Below are 21,459 nucleotides of genomic sequence, written 5' to 3' on the forward strand. Positions count from 1 at the left end.
GGGAATCTAAGAAGTTGGAGCAGTCTGCAAAAAAGGTCTTTTCTTCAGCCAGTATGGCATTAAAGTCTACCAACGCCACATGTCTCTTGGGCAGGTACATTCATGCTTTAATGGACTCTGCAAAACAGCTTCTCCCTAAGTTATCTGAGGAGGACAAGGAGAATCTGAGTGAGGTGTTGGTTAATGCTCAAGCGGCTGCTCACCAGGTTATTCAGTCTTGCCTGGATACAGCGGATTCTGTTGCCAGAGTCATGGGCTCATCTATTGCTACAAGAAGGCATGCATGGTTAAAGTCTTCGGGGTTCTCTCCTGACGTGCAGGCTGCTCTTATTGATTTGCCATTTGATGGTTCCAAGCTTTTTGGTGAAAAGGCTGACTCTGCTCTGCAGAGATTTAAGGACAGTAAGGTAACGGCAAGACCTTTGGGTCTGTAGACTCAATCAAAAGGCTATGGATATAAATGATACCGTGGCTTTGAAAAGTCTTTCTTTCATGGTTCCAGGCAGTCTCAGCAGCAGCAACAGCAGCAAAATGCCTTCTATAGGAGTTACAGGGGTAATGGCAGAGGTCGCCTTCGTGGAGCTGTAGGTCAACCCTCTTCCTCCTCCTCTACTTCCCCAACCCCTCCTGGTAATGCAGCCCTAGATCCGCCATCCTGGATCATGTGGATCCCGTGGGAGGCCGGCTTACCCATTTTCCACAAAATTGGAAATTAATCCTTTTGGACCTTTGGGTTTTAGATCTTGTAGAAAAAGGGTACGCCCTTCCCTTCAGGGAATTCCCTCCTCCTTACCCTTCTTGTCAGGGGGTTTGCATGGAGGAACATTTGCTTCTCCTTCAGAAGAAGGTTCTTACCCTATTATAGAAAGGTGCAATAGAGGTGGTTCCAGAGCAGGAAAGGGGTCAGTGTTGCTACTCCCGGTATTTCCTGATTCCCAAGAAGGATGGCAAGTTACGTCCTATCCTGGACCTCAGAATCTTGAATCGGTGTCTCATGCAGGAGAGTTTCAAGATGCTCACCCTAGTGCAGGTTCTTCAGGCGCTTCAACAAGAGGATTGGATGGTGTCCATCGACTTTCAGGATGCGTATTTTCATATCCCAATCCTGAAGTTGCACACGAAGTATCTCCGTTCTACGGTTGGGTCGCAACATTACCAATTTTCGGTCCTTCCGTTTGGTCTTACTCCCGCACCTCGAGTCTTCACCAAGGTGATGGCAGTGGTGGCTGCCCATCTCAGGAGGTCGGGGATTCCTGTTTTCCCCTTCCTGGACGATTGGCTTTTGAAAACAGAGTCGCCAGGGATGGTGTGTCATCATCTGCAGGTTACAGCCCAGCTGTTGTATGAATTGGGTTTTCGATAAAGGTATCCAAGTCTCACCTGGTGCCCTCACAGCGCAACCTGTTCATAGGGGCAGCACTGGTTACCACTGTGTGTGGGGCTTTTCCGCCTCCGCAAAGGATTCTCGACATTCAGGAAATGATTCCTCTGTTTTACAATGGAGCAGTTGTTCCAGTTCTGAAGGTCCTTCGCCTGCTCGGTCTGTTCGCTTCCTGCATCCTGTTGGTCAACCATGCACGCTGGCACATGAGGGCGCTCCAGTGGTGTCTCTGCAGGCAGTGGTATCAGCACAACAGAGATCTCAGGGAGTCTGTAAGGATCTCCAGAGAAGCCGCAGCGGATCTGTCTTGGTGGAGTGTGGAGGGCAATCTGTCTCAAGGGAAGCCCTTCCATCTTCCTCCTTCGGTGGCCACAGTGATAACGGATGCCTCTACCCTAGGGTGGGGTGCTCATCTGGGGGATCTGGAGAGCAATGGTCTTTGGTCCCCAGGGGAAAGGTTGCTTCACATCAACCTTCTGGAATTGCGGGCGATACGTTTGGCGCTCAAGACCTTTCTCCCTTACCTTCGTGGTCAGTCAGTTTAAGTCCTAATGGAAAACACTGCCTCGATGTGGTACGTCAACAAGCAGGGAGGAGTAGGGTCGTACCGTCTCTGCAGAGAGGCGTTGCGGCTCTGGTCCTGGGCTCAGGACCAATGGATTTGCTTGATGGCAAATCATCTGGCCGGCATGCTGAATGTGCGTGCGGAAAGTCTCAGTCTACAGTTCTCCGCCGACCACAAGTGGAGGCTTCATCCGGAGGTAATTCGACCCATCTTCCAAATGTGGGGAACTCCTCGGGTGGACCTGTTTGCCACTCTGGAGAACGCGCACTGCCTGTCATTCTGCAGTTTCCAGTTTCTAAGGCAGGGAGCATTGGGGGGATGCGTTTCAGTTGAGTTGGAGCTTACAACTCCTTTACGCCTTTCCTCCCATACTATTGATTCCTTGGGTTCTGAGGAAGATTCGCCAAGGCCGGGCCCAAGTCATATCGATCGCTCCGGATTGGCCTAGAAGGGTGTGGTACACGGACCTTCTTCACCTCTCATCACACCCTCCGCTCTGTCTCCCTCTCAGGGCAGACCTCCTCTCTCAGATGGAGGGGCAGATTCTACACCCCCTCGTCTAGAGCCTGCACCTTCATGCCTGGAGATTGAACGGGGCAACTTGAATTCTTTTTTCTCCCGCCTGACGTGGTGGATGTTATTTTATCGGCCAGGCGACACTCCACCAAGTCTATCTACTCCTACAGGTGATCGAAACATGTTAGATGGTGTGGAGAGAAATCTTTTGATCCTCTGAAAGCGCATCTTTCTGATATTCTTTGTTTTTCACTTCATTTGGCTCAGCAGTGTTGTGCTGTGGCCACTGTTAAAGGATATTTGTTGGCTTTGTCGGCATACCTTTGTTTATCTGATCAGCCTTCTCCTTTTAAGTCTCCTATAGTCTTAAGGTTCATTAATGGGCTCACTAACATGTTTCCGCCCGCTCTTTTTAGTATGCCCCAGTGGGATTTAAATCTGGTGTTAAATTTTGTAATGGGTTGCACGTTCAAACCTATGCACAGTTGTTCTTTGAGAATACTGACATTCAAAACAGTCTATCTAGTGGCTATCTCTTCGGCTAGGAGGGTGAGTGAGCTCCAGGCTTTGAGTTCAAAGCCTCCTTTTCTGACCAGGGTTGCTTTTCTGCCTAAGGTGGTAACTCCCTTTCATCTAGGACAGTCCATTACCCTTCCTACTTTCTATCCTCCCCCTCACCCTTCCAAGGAGAAGGAGAGGCTTCATCGTTTGGATCCAAAGAGGGTGATTAGCTTCTATTTGGATATAACGAAGGACTTCCGTCAAGATGATCACCTCTCTGTTGGATATGCTGGTCGTATGAAGGGCAAGGCAGTGCACACGTGCACTTTATCAAGATGGATCATCTTGTGCATTAAGATATGCTACTCCCTGGCTGGTAAGGAGCCTCCTGTAGGCATTAGAGCTCATTCCACCAGGGCTAAATTGTCTATTTCTGCCTTGTCCAGGGGTGTGCCTGTATTGGACATCTGTCATGCCGCAACTTGGGCCTCCCTCCACACTTTCGCAAACCATTACTGCTTAGATTCCGAGGTGAGGAGACACGGCCATTTTGTGCGCTCTGTTTTACAAGACGTTTTGGTATAGAAGCGTGGACACCCTCCTCCGGTAGTTGGCCTGCTGTGGGATTCTATTCATAAGGTGAGGAATCCACAGGCAGATGTATCCATCAGAAGAACAAGTTAATTACCTTCGGTAACGCTTTTTCTGGTGACCCACCCTCCTCCCCTGTGTCCACCCTTTTATACCTTAAAAGTTGAGGTATTGGTTATTGGATGTATTTTTGTGTACTAAAGACTTTATTACCTCGATTTGTTATTGTTGACTTGTTTTAAATGTAAGCTTTCTTATTTCATTATATACTGAGTGTATTTGTGTGAATTCTGTATACTATGTATGCATTGTCTCTATGGGCGGTCCGCCCGTTTTGACTCGGTGGCACGGAAAAAAATGGGTGGAACTCGTCATCACGCCGACGTGGTCTTCTTATGACTCCGGTGACGTCATGCGGAACCGCGACGCTATGATGACCTCGTCGGCATGGGGAGGAATGCTGGCGCAGGGGATATTCATAAGGTGAGGAATCCACAGGCAGATACTGTATCCACCAGAAAAAGCGTTACCGAAGGTAAGTAACTTGTTCATCTCCTAAACAAAGTCCTCCCCTTACCTAGAGTAACCTCACTCTTCAGATCTCTGGTGCTACTGGCTTACATTTGCTGGAATACTTTTCCGAATCAGGTGCATGCTCCCCATCATCTTCATCTAGGGCGTTTTAAATGTGCACCAACTCCAAACTGAAAGGCCATCTACCATTACATCTCAATTGATCCCACAACTTACTCTGCTTTTTGCACGGGAACCCATTCACCATCTGCCTACTGAATCCATATAGCGCTATCACAACACTTAAGAACTGCATAGCTGTTAATTTAAAGCCCTTTTATTATACTGATGCTTAGTGATTATCTTGTTGCCAAATGAATCCATCTATGTGTTTATTTTTCAAATTGTGTTCTTTAAGTTTATACAAGTTCAGTGTTAACAAGGGTACGTGTATTTACCCACTTTATGATCTGTTATTGAAGATGTTGATAACGCAAAGCCTGCTGTGAAATATCTTCTACGTAGGGTGTAATAAATGACATAAGGCAGTAACTCCCATGTTCTCCATTCCCTTTGTCAATGTGCAGACATAATTCCTCCAAAAATGATAATGTTGCAAATGCCACCAAATGGAAATTTGGCTAACCGATCGACCCCCATATCAGGTGGACTTGCTTTTGTAAAACACAACCAATGAAATGGTGGCAACCATTCACGGAAATATAAGAATGTGAGAATTAACATCCTGGATGGCAACCCCCACCGCCAGGTTAGCGTATGTCTGCTTATGCGTGCTCCATACGTTGGAGTACATTCCCAGTAGCCACATTTTCTGCTGGAAATTCCACCTGCAGAAACAGACATTGTCAGATTTTCTACCAGAAAGCTTCTCCTCAAAATTAGCTAATGGTGGATTCAGTGCCGTTAGTAACTTACTGGGTTGGGGCAGAGGGCAGAATACTCATTAGGGAGGAGTCGAAAGGATTGGGTCGTCATTCCATAGCAGAACAATGGAAAGAGGTATTGAACACATGGGAACTCCAGACTCAGAATCAAAGTAGTGTAGAAGAGAGTGATGATGGAAACAAGCCTGGGCCAGAGTGAATTGGTATGGCCTGGGTTCCCTAGTGCATACACCACCCTCTGTTGAGACGTTTGGGTAGAACACAGACACAAGATGCCGCAGATTCAGGATGGTTGTGGGAGATAAAGAGCACCCTTCACTCATTGATTGTGTCCACCATACCCTACCCCTATACACTCTCATGACGCGGTGGAGTGTGATGCACGGATGCACGGTTCGTAGACCAGATGGGATGTAGCGGGGGCCTGCCTCCTTCCCCTGGCCTCTCCTCCTCGACCATAGATGGACCCTCTCAGACCATAATTCTGATATGCGGTGTTGTCCACCCCTGCACAAGTTAGTTGTTTTTGTTTGATTTCAAACAGGCGGCATTTCTCAGTACCCGTCTCCAAACTGGGTTGATAATTCTCAAAACTATCAGGCACATGCATCAAGAAAAGCTTTCGCAAGTCCTTAATTGCGATTATTAAGGAATCGCAATTAAGGACTCTCAAAGGCCTACGCATGTAGGAATCGCTATTAAAATAGCGATTCCTAAACATTCCTTAATTGCGACTCGCATATTGCGAATCACAATTAAGGAACTCCTTCACATTCATTGCTATGGGCCTAGAGGCCCAAAGGAATGAATGAGAGATTGCATGCGCAGTTTGCGAATACCAACAGGTACTCTCAAATTGCGCATGCAATTTCAAGGGTGTCCAAAGGACACCCTCTTGCACCCCTGAAATAGCTCCATGCACACATGTTGCGCGCACCCATGCCCCAAGGGCATGTGTGTGTGTAACCTACAACTTTGAAAAATGCACTTTGGTGCATTTTTCAAAGTTTTTGCCAATTACCATCAAGTTCAACTTCATGGTAATTTGCGCCCCCTAGTTGCGAAATCGCTATTTTAAAGTGGTTCTTGCATTACCTTTAAGGAATCGCCAATTGCGGTTCCTTAAATGCAATCGCAATTTGAGAATTCGTAATTAATTGCAAATTCTCAAATTTCGAGTGACTTGAACCTTGATGCATCGCAAATGCCTTTTTTGCGGGCGCAAACGACAGATTTTTGCAAATCGCACCATTTGCGTTCGCAAAAATGGTTGATGCATGTGCCTGTTCATACTTTCATGGGAACCTACCACTGCGTTGCAATGACGCAAATTCTGCTTTGATTATATTGGGACCTCCAGATATTATTTATATACTATACTAGAAGTTTGTGAATTTACAGGTGTATGCCATGCCTAAGATACACATCCTAATAATTTTTGTATGTGCATTACTTTGAAATACGACATTACTGGTAACCTATCTGCCTCTTTGCATACCTTATAAATGGCAGTAAAAATATGTTTGAAAAAGAAAAGTGGGGAAACCTGCCAACCTGACCGAAAAGTCCAAATATGTTGGATTGTACTTGGCTGTCCTGAATGAGGAGGCATATCTACCAGCACCACAGGTGGGAAATCCAGTTGCAAGCTCTAAATCAGTCCATTAGTGCCTTTCAGTAATTTAATGTCCTTACCAGTAGCTTATTGTCATCACACTTGGTAATGCTAAATTTGTATTGTCGAATTTACAAGTTTTAGCTGTGTATGTATATATATATATATATATATATATATATATTATATATATCACTTGGGTGGTTGTCATGTCATTCTAGTGGTAGGATATTTACAAAGCTACCTGGTGTCTAATTTAGTGGTTGGTGGTAAAGGAACATCTGCCAATAGTTGGCAGATATCCTGTTTGCCAACCTTTCAGTTTGTTATCCCACCGCTTTTTGATACATAGGAATCTCTGTGTTCACGTCAGCCGTGTTATACACTCTAACTGGTGCACAACCACTGACTGTCATGGTGTTGGAAGACTCACCTTATGCTTTTTTTCTGTCTGACACTGGCAAGCGGAGCATAGCAGTGCTGATCAGAAAAAACAATGATCCCCTCCTCCCCCTTCACCTATATTAATTTCTCAGTCTCTAAAATCTGTTTCCAGGTTTAGTGGTTTATCATTGTCAAAGAAAAAAATTAAGACCAATCAGTCTTGCTTCCATGCCATAGCAGAACAGCCGGCACTATCTATTTTCCCTGAAATGCCTCAAGCTTGTCAATGGAAGCCTGTTCAACAAAAGATTTTCCACCAACCCTGGAAGGAACTTGTAATATGGGGCGAGCCCAACCGAGGCAATGCCTTGGAGTCCCTAGTTTTTTGTTGGCAGGCTTGCCAAACTTATAATGAGCCCTTATCACTTATTTTATCCAAAATTGTCCATTCACTATCTTGAATTTGGCATGTGGAAGTATTTCCATTACTCATCTTTTGTGCAGTTATTCACCACTGGGTGAATTTTATTATTTAGGCCTTTGGTTTTGTCAAGTTCATTTAGATTTAGCTCTTGAATTTGGACATGGTTTACTTCACAAAGAACATTGTCTGGCACAGGTAGTCTTCCATCTGAACATCGCTGGTCAGCTGGAGCCTCATCTCTCACCTCCTTTGGTCTTGTGAGTGTGCCGCATATCTCTCTTCACTGCAAGGCATCACTCCTTTGTCCTGGTGGGCACATTTCTTTTCACAGCAAAAGATAGCAGCTGGCAGCAAGGTTTGTCTTGTAGATATAACTTGCCTGAATATAACTGCTTTGAGATAAGACTACTGATACTTACTAGGATTTCTACCATGGGTTTGTCATTGGAAAAATCTTGGACATCACCTGACCTGCCAGTATGTTTCGTAGTGGACGGGAATACAGTATTTCACTCTGTTCACCCACCCCCAGCAATGTGTGTATTTGCGCTCATGAGCTATGTGCTTTCTTTCGGGTGACAAGTTTTCCTATGTAATGGATGATTGTGAGTGCTTTTTTGTTTCAATTCTGCTTACATGTGATACATTTCTGCCCCTCAGTCAATCCTGAAAAAAGCTGTAGTAAATTAATTGAATATCTGTGTTGATTCGATCTTCTGCCACAGATTGGATTATAATAACATATCTAGATGTTAATCACAGGTTGGACCGATAAATTATACAGTGTTGAGATCGTTAGGCCTCGCACCTCCTTCCTCAGACTGGTAGAATGCAGTCCTTGTGCTCATTTAAGTTACATACATATCCCTTCCCTTGACAATATTAGTGGTTGTACTAGAGACAGGTGTAAGCCGGGTTTAGGGGTGGGTAAGCGTATTTTTAGGGTTATGGGGTGGGAATGGTAGTGGGTGGTTAGGGTATTTTTAGGAGTGGGTAAGCGTATTGGGTGGTAAGGTTTTTTTGAGGTTAAGTCGTGGGTAAAGGTATTTTTAGAGCCCAGGGGTGGGTAAAGAAATTGGGTGAAAAAGTTATTTTTAGGGTTTAGGGGTGGGTAAGGGTATTGGGTGGTAAAGGTAAAACAAATGAGGGGGTTTTCGGGCTCTCCCCCCAAAATATAAAATATATATTTGGTAAAGGCATATGTGTGGTCAAGGCATGTGAAGAAAAACATGCTTGATAAAGGCATACGTGGTAATTGGCAACTTTTTTATGTCATACAATCCTTCAGAGAGTACTGACCTTAAATGTTGCAACCCGAAAGAATACACTAGCAATACAGCAGGACTCACAGACCCTTAATTCAGGAAAGCTCTGAAATACAGCTGTTGGAAAGACAAGCCACGCTTGTCTAGGTTATGCAGGATTGAGCACATCCATCTAAATTCCAAAGTAGAAGATACGATCGTAGTAATATTGTTCTTTGTTTGTCTTTCGATATATTTACACAAAACTTCTTTGCTCTCTCTCTCATTCTGTTCTTTTAACACATCAGGGACCTCATCAAAGTGTTGAAATGGTATGTAGATCGAATAATAGAAGCAGAGCGGCAAGAACATATCCAGGAAGTGCTAAAGGTAATAGAAGTCAAGAAAAGTAGCCCTGTCTCAAAGCATTTGTATATTAATGTTCATACTGTCAAGGAAGTTCTTCTCAAATGTAGTTGTCATCTGTGCTTTCGTTTCTTTTAAGAGTGCAAACAAGTATGCATATAACCCATATGGGCTTTCTGCTCTGTATTTGGTGTCAGATTTATAAATTAATAAGCGATTACACTAGAAAATGTTTAGTTCAATTTGTGTTAATAGATTTTCTGTGGACCACTTTGTGACACTTCGGCATGCAAGATTAACACATTTTCAAAAGATTTGTTTAAATATTTAACGAAAAAATTAGGTTAAGCTCAAACTGGGTTAAAAACTTTCTGTTTTGCATGTTTTAATGGCTCTCCTGGGTAATATAATCTTTGGCTATACACGTCTCTTATGCACATGGAGGCAATGATGAGACTGATGTGTATGAAAGCCAACCAAATCATTCTGCTTGTATACTGAGCTATGTAGAATTGTATAGCACATGATAGCGATTCAATGGCTAGTGGGGATATAGCCAAGTATTAAGCATTTTCCTGAACCAGATCTCGTTTGTTTAATTTCTCAGGTTGGCCGGCATAGAATTACAAAGTTTGGGGTCAGATACGAAAAGGCTCTACCGCCCCATCTGGTCCTTTGAATTCGAGGCACCTTTATAAGGGTGCACCTTCAAAGACCTTAGAGTCCTTGAAGGGATACAAGGTACTAGAAGGTCCATAATCAATGGAGGGCCTTTCCGATGTATTCTTGTATGACCCTGGCACAGTGTCTTGAACTCGATCCCCTCTTTTATTGTTTGCCAGTGGAATGTGGCTAATGCACTTTTTGCTGAGGCGTGTTTAAGCAGTTCGAGAATCATCTTGGCAGCCCCATTCTGGATCAGTTGCAGTCTCTTGAGGATGTTAAGAAGGAGAACCCAGATATAAGCAATTCCTGTATTCTAGACGAGACAAGATCAGTGCTTGCACCTCTATTCTCCTTGGGATAGTGCTTAAGAGGTCAAGGGTTTTTCGTAGAGTTCCAAAACAGAAAGTTGTACGTTTTTTGCCTGAGCTTCCATAGCTAAGGTGCTATCAAGTCACACTCCTAGAGTCGTTATGGGGGAGATAGGGGTGGGAGTGGTCCTAAGCTCTCTGGCCATTGTATGTTCACTTGGGGGTTTGGTTTATTTTCTAAAATCATCACCTCCATTTTAATTCTGTTTAGTTTGATCGAATGATTCGTCATCCGCCATGCAACTTCCTCTAGCCATGTGGACAAATGTTGTTGGTATAGGCCTATCTCTGGAGAAAGTGAGACAACAAGTTGGGTATCGTCCACATAAGACACGATCGACACTCCAAATTCCTTGGCAATGTCTGCTAAGGGGCTTAGGTAAATGTTATACAGTGTAGGGCTTAAAGAGGAGCCCTGAGGAACCCCACACTTGAGCAGATGTGTGAATGCATCCCTAGGCACTTTGGGTGCTTCTGTAGGTTAATTTTCTCACTTGGCCCTTTATTATCCATTTTGCCACAAAAAAGCTCAAGATAACCGATTGTGCAAACTGTGTATGAGTTTTCAGCAAGTCTATAAAGAAAGGACGTTTTCCGAGATGAGCGATGTAGATAAATGTAATGGCTGGACTGTACCCACACACATTTGTGACAACCTGCCTTTTCCTCCACTTACTCCTCTCTTCCTTAGGTTACCCATCGTTTTCCCTCCTCCAATTATGTATAGATTTGAACCACAGCCCCTAACCTTCTGTTGGAAGGCATGTTATAACTTGACAAACCTTCCTTTACCAATCTTCCTCCCAGTTTTGTGTCGGAAAGCCTTCTAAGAAGTCATCACACACTATATCTTTGGAGGAGAGCAAAGTGTTTTTATTTTGAAACTTTTCATTAAAAAAAATAATGATTCTGCTTTGATAGTCCTAATCGCCTTGGTCACAATTTGCAAACTGGATCTGGAAACTCATGCATTACCTTCTGCGCATCAGCTGACCTTTGTCATGAATTGATCCAGCCTCTGAACATGGAGCCTGTTAGAAATGGGGTTTCTAGTTGGCTAGGGTATGCACCTAAGCCAGGCAGAACCCACCACTCTAGTCAGGGCATGGGAGTTACACGCTGAAGATAACCCCTGCTCACCCCCCTTGGTAGCTTGGCAGAGCAGTCAGGCTTATCCCAAAGGCAATGTGTAAAGCATTTGCGCAACATGCTCACACAGCAGTGACATACTAGGCACACCACAAAATAAACTCACACAAGGTTATATAAAAATAGCCTTTGTATTATCCATAAAAACACATTTGAATGCATGACAAGTGCCTGGTGGCAGCAGTGCCACCAGGCACTTGTCATGACTTCACAGGGATTACATAAATCACTTGGCCAATTGGGCCGTTGTCATGGAACATCACATTTTGGGCAACCAGTAACTACTGGCAGGATTGCCTTTAGCATAATACATTATGCATCCACATAATCATGAGTACACTATAGCAGATACTACAGCATGCACACATTATAGTAGAATCACTGCTGGCAAAAGAACACCACATATATATTCACATCAGGGCAAAAGCTGCAAGGTAAGTCACATAATTCACAAGCAGGCCCGGAAATATGAGGATCACCAGCAAGTAATCTGTAAACACATTTTAGTCCACCATCACATAAGTTACGGTGCCACTAGGCACGTACCCCTCACACAATTGGGGGTTCAACTACTACAATTCTGTGCCTAAATCATGCCACTTCGTAGGCAGACACAGCTTCACTCCAAGTGAAGCATCCACAGTATTTGACAGGAATGCGGGCCCCAGGTCATCAGGACATGGGAAGTGCAGGACCCCCTGCACTCCTGTTAGGGCCAATCCCGGTAATTTCCCAAAACAAAGATGCTCACGTTGGCGGAGAGGTCTCACGTGGTCCCCCGCATCTTCAACTGGTACAATGTGCAGCTGTATTCCAGAATATTTGAATCCCCCGAATAAATACCCCCACAGTACCTCCACTCTTCATGGGCCTAGGAGAGCTCACAGTAAGACTGGCGACTCTCGCTCACCACGGAGCCAAACAAAAAGCTCCTGGAGCCGCCGTAGACTGCGAAACACGGGAGCCGCGTGAATTCCTACCTCTCGGCGGGTCCCCTCTGTCCTTGGTGACTGCTGTCTTATCTGACAGCTCCATTGTAGGCGTCAAGCCTTCAGCTGCCTCGCCCCTGGGGACTCCTGGCGGGACCTAATGCCAATGGTGACCCGCCTCTCCCTCTAACTGGTGGGGGAAGGCGGGAGGTCGTGGATTAGAGCCTGCTAGGCTCCAGTTCTCCTCCTCTGCACAGGAAGCTGCGAGGCACCAGCTCAATCTCGTTGTCAGGTCCTGCTCACAACCAAGCTTCCCCTGCCTAACATCCGTTGGCTTCGAAATACGGAGCAAAATCTTGGTCGGGTCCTAGCAGGACGGACCACTTCAGCAGAGCCCCCCTGCTGAACTTTAATTGGTGCACGCCACACGTTGCTGGATAGGCAACCAGCACAACAACTTACTTCAGCTATGGCAACAGCGCTCTCAACACGTGGTGGTCAGGGAGCGGAGCCCAAAGATGCTCCTCCCAGGTTCTTGAAGTAGAGCTCTCACCACACGCTCATTGCAAAAATAAAACACTCGCCCGGCGCTAAGTCCAAACGTCACACAGGGCAGAGCGCGGCAAATGCAGGCCAGCACACAGGGTCACTCAGTAGAGTGGAAGTCCTTTCAGCCACCCAGCAGGCATCAGGTCAGTCCCAAGTGGCAGTTCCTCCTGGCACACTGCAGTCTTAGTTCAAGCAGTTCCTTCAATTCAACAACATGGGGTCACAGCCCCAGTACTTATAGTGAAAATGACTTTGTTCTCCTCTGGCACAGGGCTCTGAGCCGAGTCCAAACCAGTTCTGGGAGCACTTTACAATTACATTAGCAAGTGCACAACAACCTCCATTGTTAGTGTAAGCCTTGACCCCAGACACACCACAGGGAGGTGGAGCCATCATTGTGGAAGGCAGGCACAGCCTTGTTTAGGTGCAGGCGCTACACCTCCCACCACTCCAAATGCAGCCCAGGCCTATTCACCTTAGCACTGAGTCACCCAGGCAGGGCAGGACACACCCCAACCCCCACAGGGACTGACCAGATGGTCAATACACATCAGGCAGGCACTAAGACACAAGCACAGAAGTCCCCACTTCTAAAAGTGGCGTTTCTAAAATAGTAATCATAAATCTGCTTTCACCAATAAGCAGGATTTGTCACTATTATTCCAAACATAGCAAACTTGATTACGCTACCCCTCAGATCAGGAATTACCACTGAAGCACATATCAGGGAATCCCTATGAGAGGGCAGCCACACAGCAGTGAGAAACTAAATAGGCTATTTGTCACTACTAGGACATGCCACACAGTTAAGGCACATGTCCTACCTTTTACCTGCAGCTCACCCTGCCCATATGGCTAGCTAGGGCCTACCTTAGGGGTGACTGATATGTAGTAAAAAGGGAGTTACAGGCGTGGCAACCACTTTATGTGCCACGTTACAGCGGCAGTAAACTGCGTGCTCAGGCCCTGCAGTGGCATAGGCCTGAGACAGGTCTGAAAGGCTACTTTTTTGTGGGTGGTGCCAGCAGCACTGCAAGCCCACCAGTAGCATTTAATTTATATTCCAGATGGCCCTGGGTATATGGGATACCACTGTACAAGGGACTGATAGGTAAATTAAATATGCCAAACAGGTGTAGTCCAATCTTACCAAGTTTACCATAGAGAGCACATGCACTTTAGCACTGATCAGCAGTAATAAAGTGCCCAGCGTCATAAAACTACCAACAACAGATCAGATAAAATACAGGAGGAAGGCAAAAAGTTTGGTATGACCCTGCAAAAAGGGCCAAGTCCAACAGAGCCCCATTAGAGCACCATCCCTGTATGATGATAAGAGATACTCTTTATCCATGCCTTCATGGATCTGGAGCTCTTCTGTTGCCAATTACATTTTTTTCATCGAAGTCCTCCAAATTGTGAATTCTTGGCACTGTGCCAGGATGTTTTCAGTCAGTAGGTCAAGGTTAAAACATGTTGCACATGCCACAATCAGGTGTTTGTGATAGACCCACATAACATCTTTTCATGGTACCCGAACATCAAACTCAACTCTCAGTCATGCAACAAAATGTGCCCTGTTGCACCTGAAGTCCCTCAGGAGTGGAAGGTGAAGCCCCTCATTGTAGAACACGAGAAGCTAGGTTGTTCCTGGTCATCCTCATCACGTAAGTTTAAAGTGAAGGAAAAGTTGAGGAACAAGTTAAAATAGAAGTACAGGAAAGAAAAGTGAAGCTTTTTGATGTCTTAATGCTCCTGTTCTTTAGAGAGACAATGTTGTTGCCAATCAAAAAAACTGATTTTGAATTCAGCATCCAACTCCATCCAATTTCTAAATTTGGAGTTGCTACACTCAGTTCCCTGGGTCATTGTCAACGCCATAGCAATTTGAAACCTTCAAGGAGGCCATGCTGCAGATCTTCAAAATGGTTTTGGTTGCCTCTGGCACCAACTGAGTACATGGTAAGTCTTCCTGATGTGTCTCTAGTACAGGGACAGAACTAAACTCCCATGCCACAGGCTCTGCTTGTTGTTCCTTTATTTGTACTTTCTCCAGCTCTAGAGGTACTGATTTTGTAATTATCATTGACACCGGTATCTGCTAGAGACTTCTAGCTGCAGATTCCTTACCTTAAAATTTCCCAGACGTGTGGCTGGATCCGTACACTTTTGGGTGAGCAGTACCCCTTGCACACACTATTGGGTGGCTCCATTCTGCTCCTCGTGTCGTTGTTGGTGTTGGTTATGACGTCACAGTCACCTATATAGGCGCCACCCAGACGTGTGGACGTCCGTCATTTCTTTCCGTGCAAGTTAAGCGCTGATCCATAAAGAACTACCCCTCTGTTCAATATTTTTTCCCAACATGTATTGAGGGATGTCTTCAAGAAAGACCGGTTTTAAACCGTGTGGGACCTGTCACCGCACCATGCCAGTTATTGACCCCCACCTCGTCTGCCTTTGGTGTCTCGAGCGCGACCACAACAAAAGTTGTGCTCAGACTGTCGGGCCTTGTCTCCGAAGGCCTTGAAGAAGTGGGCTATGAAGCTTCTTGCAGCCCAGCAGTCGACACCATCCAATGAGACTGCGGAGATCCTGGTCTCGATTGAAAAAGAGCAAGTCCTCTTCCTCCCACTCTAGGTCCTCCGGACACTCTGGGAAGAGGCACAAGAAGAAGAAGAAGTCTAAGCTGACTTCATCTTCACCTCGGCTGTCGTCCACCAACGAGAGAGGTAAGGAGCACTGACGCACTAGGCACGGTTTTGTGGAGCAGGAGCCAGGGTCGACTTCGCGCCTCCCTCCTTTTCTGGGAGCTGGAGCAACACCGCTCAAATTGAAGAGTTTTACGAGTCCATGCATTGTGTATTTGATCGGGCTGACCCCTCTGGTGAGCATTCGGGCCACACGGGGTCGGGAGGGACCCATCGGATTCGACATCATCGGCTCCGGCCACAGCACTGGTTGGGCCTTGGGGATCCAATTCCGGATCCGGGACTGCGGTGGTCGTGCCAGCGCGACCTTCCCCAATGTCGGAATAGAAAGTCAGTGCCTACGGATCCTTATCCCCAATGACATAGTCGGATCGGCGTTGTTAGAACCCAGGGGTTCTATGTTGTCTTCTGAGCATCTTCTTGGCGTTTCAGGCACGGGAGAAGAATGGGAGGGGTCTGTGGACCCTTTAGAACATCAGGACATGTCTGCAGAGCAGGTGGACTGGAATGAGAAACTTGGGGAAGCCAGTGAACTAGACACATCTCCAGATGATGGCATGCTCTCTCTGAAAACGGTGGCTACGGAGGAGGGGGCTTCCTATGCCATAGTGGTAAGGAGGGCAGCTGAGGTCCTTGGACTGGTGTTGCCCTCTGTGCAGGTCAGGACTAATCTCCTGACCGAAGTGCTTCAGCCTGGGGCTTCCACCTCTGAACCACTGTTGCCCTTCATTGATGCACTTACTGATGTCCTACTAGGCACGTGGTCCAAGCCTAGCACTGGGGATCTTGTCAATAGGACAATTGCACGCCATCATCATCCGGCTCCAGGTGACTCATAGCTCCTCAGCCAACACCCCACTCCTGAAAGCTTGGTGGTGCAGGCTTCCACTTCCATAGGCGCGTTCCCTTCCGCTCCTCCGGACAGGGAATCCAAGAGGTTGGAATCACTTGGGAAGAAAGATGTTTTCTTCCTCCAGCCTGACATTGCAGTTAGTGAATACAGCATGCTTATTGGGCCATTTCTCCCATTCCCTTTTGGAGACTGTTGCGCAAGTGCTGCCACAGGTCCTGGAAGAGGCCCGGGCTGTGCTCTCCCAGGAAGTTAAGGACGGGAGAGATGCAGCAAAATTCATCATCAGTTTTGGACTTCACAGGACGTTGGCCTTATGACACCACGCCTGGCTTAGAACATATGGCTTGTCGGGCGATATCCAGGCTAATTTGAAGGACATGCCCTTTGATGGCTCCTGTCTGTTTGGTGAGAAGGCATTCTCGGTCCTGGAACGGTTCAAGGATTCTTATGCTACAGCCAGATCCTTGGGCCATTCTACAACACCTCATGGCAGTCTAGCTTTCGCCCCTTCTGTGGCCATGGAAGGAGGTTCCAGCCGTGTGAGCCCTATCCCAGCCACTGTCCTGTGCAGACTTCCTAAGTTGGGCGGGGATGTGGACGTGGCTCATTCCTTCCTAGGAATTGAAGCCATAATTCATCAGCCACCCTCCCCTCAGGAGCCCCAGCCTCAAAGCACTCCTGGACTGACTCTGCAAGACCATACCACTCAAGTGGGAGGGAGAATCTATCATCATCTCCCCCACTGGAGGTCCATAGCATCAGACAAGTGGGTCTTGCAGCTCATTTAGGGGAGATATTCTCTGCCTTTCCTTTCTTTTCCTCCTCCTATTCCGCCAATATAAGAACAACTGGCGGAGGCATTTAAAATTGCTCAAAGAGGAAGTAACAGCTCTCCTGGCCAAGGAGGCTATAGAGAGGGTCTTGGTTTTCAGAAGTAGGGAGTGGCTGTTATTCCTGCTACTTTCTGATTCCGAAGAAGAATAAAGGGTTATGGCTCATTATATGTATGGGGGGGCGTGGCCGAACAGCCACAATGGCGGACGGCGCTTGCTAGAGCTCCGGGCCCGGCCGAGAGCTAAATCCTGTAAAAGCGGTGCTGAGGGAGACCTTTGCAGCTCTAACGACCCAGCGGCTATAGAAGGAGCTAAGCTGCTGTTTTGGGCACCGTTCCGGGTGCGGCTGAGCACACTTTGGCCCCGGAGCACAAGGGGCCTCCCTGTGGGCAGTACGCAGAGAAGCCGGAAGGTGACGTGGAGGAGGCGCCCGGCCGGCCGGCGGCGGGGCTGTGAGAGGCGGCCAAGGTCCGGACGGAGTAGAGCTGGGGAGAGGCTGTGGGCCTCCTGCGGAGACGGCGGACACTGCGGCAGCTTCCCTCCGCCTGAGATCTGGCCTGCACCCTGTGTACGGCGGAGGTGCTGCTGCTGAGGGAGAGAAGCGCAGAGACTGGCCGACCGGGAGACGGAGGGAGGATCCTGGCTGGCGCCATTCCTGCTGCGCGAATAACGGCCGCAGATCGGACCTGCTGGCGGCGGGGGTGAGTGGAGGGCCCGCTACTTTCCCGTGAAACGGGCCACCGATCTGCAGGTGAAGGAAATGAGTGGGGGCCTGGAGAAGACACGTCGCGGGGCTGAGGTGTGTATAGGGGACACCTGAAACTCCCCATTGGCGCCATTTTGATTGCTTGGTGGACGGCCGGGCGCGGAGACCCGGAGACACTTTTGGAGGCTACGAGAAGTGGACCTGCGGCGGCGAGACATTTCCCCGGCCCTGTGTTCCCCCCCACCCCATTCCTCTAGAGGCCCTGCAGTGGAGGGGAGAACTGCCCATAAAGAGGGGGTGGGGGAGTGGAAGCACTGAGGCGCCTGATTCACCGGTGAGGGGGAGACGCTGGGCCTGGGGCAGAGCGCGGGACCCCCTGATATCGCGGGACGTGCAGAGGGGGGGTGCCTGGGGCTGCTGCTGATCTGCTCTCCTCGACGAACCGTGGGCGAGTGGGCCTCGGAGGAGCGTTGGACGGGGAAGGACAGCAGAGGAGGTGCGGGCACTTGGAGCTGTGCTCTGGATTCGACCTAGTGTGGGTTGTGCTGACCCCCCTGATCCGCACTGTTGTGTGGCTGACCGCTCCAGGAGATAGACGCCCACGAGGGCTCGAGCGAGACACCCGTCCCGCGTGAGCGGAGTTGACACAGAGTCCTACACGGAGGTGACGCCGGTCCTGGGAGGCCATGGTGCGTAGAGGCCCGAAACAGGCCGAGGGGCCAGGCGAACCAGAAGGGACCCACCTACAGACTGGAGCGGGGGATGGTGGTGGCCATTCCGGGAGTGGAGAGCCGACGCAGCCAGTAGCACAGCAAGTGGACAAACTCGACCTTATCCTGCAGGAAATTAGAGACTCTAGGCTGGCGATGGAACAACAATTGGGGACCCTCACCACTAACTTTTCTCTTTTTAAGGCGGACCACGCCAAACTGGCGGAGAGGGTGAGGGACCAGGGGCTGCAGGTTGCAGACATTACACCAACTGTGGCGGAACATACTACCTCTATACGGGAGCTGCAGACCCAGGTCACTTCCCTTCTGGATAGGGTGGAGGACGCAAAAGGGCGAAATCGCCGCAACAATATAAGGGTGATTGGCCTGCCGGAAAATTGCGAGGGGTCGAGAGCAGAGGAATTAATGGAAAGCTGGTTCCGTGACCAGATTGCAGCCGATGGTCTCTCTCCACACTTCTGCGTGGAACGTGCTCACAGGATACCGACTGGTCAGCCCAGACCGGGTCGCCCGCTGCACCCTTTAATAGTTCGGATCTTGAATTATTGGGATAGAGACACCCTGCTACGGAGAGCCAGGGAGAAATCCGTCATCCATTTCGAGAACCAAAGGGTGTCCCTCTACCCGGACTATACTAATATGGTGCAGAAGCGGCTGGCGTCGTACCTGGAGGTCAAAAAGAAACTCAGGAAGGCACAGCTGAAATATGCCCTCCTCTTCCCCGCCCGCCTGAAAGTAATATACGGAAAGAAAACCCACTTCTTTGAAAGCCCCGCTGACGCTGATGAATGGCTGGAGGTGATGGGCATCGATGGTAGCCAGGCGGGATCTCAACTGGATAATACCGGGTGCTCAAAAGAGGATTCAGACCGTGACAGCGGGAGGTCCCCGAGAGTGGGGAAGGACAGGAACCGACAGGCCCCGCGCCGGGCACAACAGCAGAAAGACCAGCTTGAGGCGCAAGCGGTGGCCGGTAACTTCAGAGAAGATGCTACGAGAATACTTACGGACTCTGCGGATGGCACGATACACTCAGACTCGGAGAACAGTGTGGTCCTTTTCCCCACGGTCACTCCCCAAGTTGCGGATGAGCTGATGGATAATTAACTGAATAGCTGAGACGTCCTGAGACTGCTCTCTCGAATGCACTTCACTGTATCCTTTTCTTACACCGCTAAATATGAACCCTGTATGAGCTTTGGGGGGTCCTAAAATGCAAGGCGGGAGGTAGGCAAGGGCCCTAGAGAACGCCAGGTGGCTCTATAATGATAACGGCTTGTGGGTGAATGCCGTATACAGGGTATGACTCTACGAGGTGCGGAGGGAGTCCCATTGACTATCCCGAGGCAATGTTTTGAATTCCTTTTGTAATGATTGGTACAACAGACTCTCTGGCTGGACTGCCGTCGAGCCGGCAGCGCCTGATGACGGCAACAACATGATCGTGTGTGTGCTTGGCCGCCCCCCCAATGGCGAATGCACAAGACTTTGGACTGCTTTGTTACAATGTTTTATGTTGGGCTCAGTTGGGTTATACAGCTGCGCCGCGTTGGTTCTGTCATTGTTAGATATTTTGTGGTGTGTTCTCTCCTGGGCGCTCAACAATTAGGATCCTTGTAAACGACTGACAGTACCGATAGACCTGTTAACAAAAGATCATGGCGGAGCAGGTTGGATCGTACAAGCTTGTCACTTGGAATGTGCGGGGTCTGGGGGCAGTACAGAAACGTCACAGGGTCCATGCCTTTCTCCTTAGACAGCAGACACAAATAGCTTTTATACAAGAATCACACCTCACGACATCGGAAGTGCACAAGTTAAGAAAAAAGTGGAGGAGCACTATCTACTCCACAACATACTCCGCTTTCTCTCGAGGGGCAACTATCTGGGTTCGCCATGGGACACCCTTTGAAGAACTAGAGATGAGGATAGATGATCAGGGCAGGTATATACTAGTTAAAGGCACCCTTGATGGCACGCTGATAGTTCTGGGCAGTGTCTACGCCCCGAACTATGAACAAGACAAATTCCTGCATAGGGTGGGTTTGGCACTATCAGACTGGGCGGACGTGCCCTGGATACTCAGAGAGGATTGGAATGCTGTGTTGGATTTGGAGTTAGACAGGTCGCACCCCCCCCCCCCCCCCCCCTCCGGGAGTCTGGTGCTGCAAGGCTGACTGACACTTTCGTTACATGGGCAGACGGCTGGAGATTGACTGATGGCTGGCGTACACTGCATCCTTCCTATAAAGAATACACTTTTTACTCCCCGGTACACGACTTGCACACCCGCATAGACCGCCTCCTATGTTCCCGCACCCTGATTAAGTCGGTTGGCCCCTCGGAGTACCTTGCAAAAACCTTTTCGGATCATAGGCCGAGGTTGCTCACTCTCCGCTGGGGCAGAGTGCCGACCCCGGTGCTATCCTGGAGCCTAAACCCCCAGCTCCTGGAAGACGGACCGTTTAGGGCGACCCTGTCGGACGCCCTAACACACTACTTGGAGGACAATTGAGACTCCGCTTCTTCTAACCTGGTGGTGTGGGACGCAATGAAAGTAGTGGTGCGGGGAGCAGCGATAGGTCAACTAGTGGGGGCCAGACAAGAAATTCACAAGAAATTGGGAGAGGTGGAGGAGAAACTAAAGAGGCTGGAGCGTGAGGCGAGTGTGGATCCGGGGAGGAAGAAGGCCCTGCAGGAGGCATACATTGACCGTGCAGAGACGTTAGAATCCTTGCGTACTGTAGATTTTAAGGCATATCTACGGAGACAGCACACTGAGGCTGACCGTTCTGGGGCCCTCCTGGCGCGACTGGTACGGGATAGGTTGGAACCGCCAACGATTACGCAAATACGTACCCCGGCGGGCACCCTAGTGCAGACTCAATCCGCCATTAACCCGGCATTTCATGACCACCTGAAGGCACTTTACGCTCCTACAAGTTTAGATGACTCGACG

At 48.4% G+C, this 21,459-nt stretch overlaps 1 protein-coding gene across 2 annotated transcripts in view; it reads left to right on the plus strand.

Annotated features, from left to right (window-relative positions):
• Positions 1-21,459, plus strand: part of DOCK4 (dedicator of cytokinesis 4) — a 1,604,094-nt gene that overhangs the window by 735,076 nt on the left and 847,559 nt on the right. For both annotated transcript variants that reach the window (XM_078674485.1, XM_078674490.1), the window contains exon 21: positions 8,948-9,029. In XM_078674485.1, coding sequence (XP_078530611.1) covers positions 8,948-9,029 — 82 coding nt within the window. The remainder of the gene's footprint in view (positions 1-8,947; positions 9,030-21,459) is intronic.

Source organism: Lissotriton helveticus, chromosome 1_1 (assembly GCF_964261635.1).
Source record: "Lissotriton helveticus chromosome 1_1, aLisHel1.1, whole genome shotgun sequence".
Classification (NCBI taxonomy): domain Eukaryota; kingdom Metazoa; phylum Chordata; class Amphibia; order Caudata; family Salamandridae; genus Lissotriton; species Lissotriton helveticus.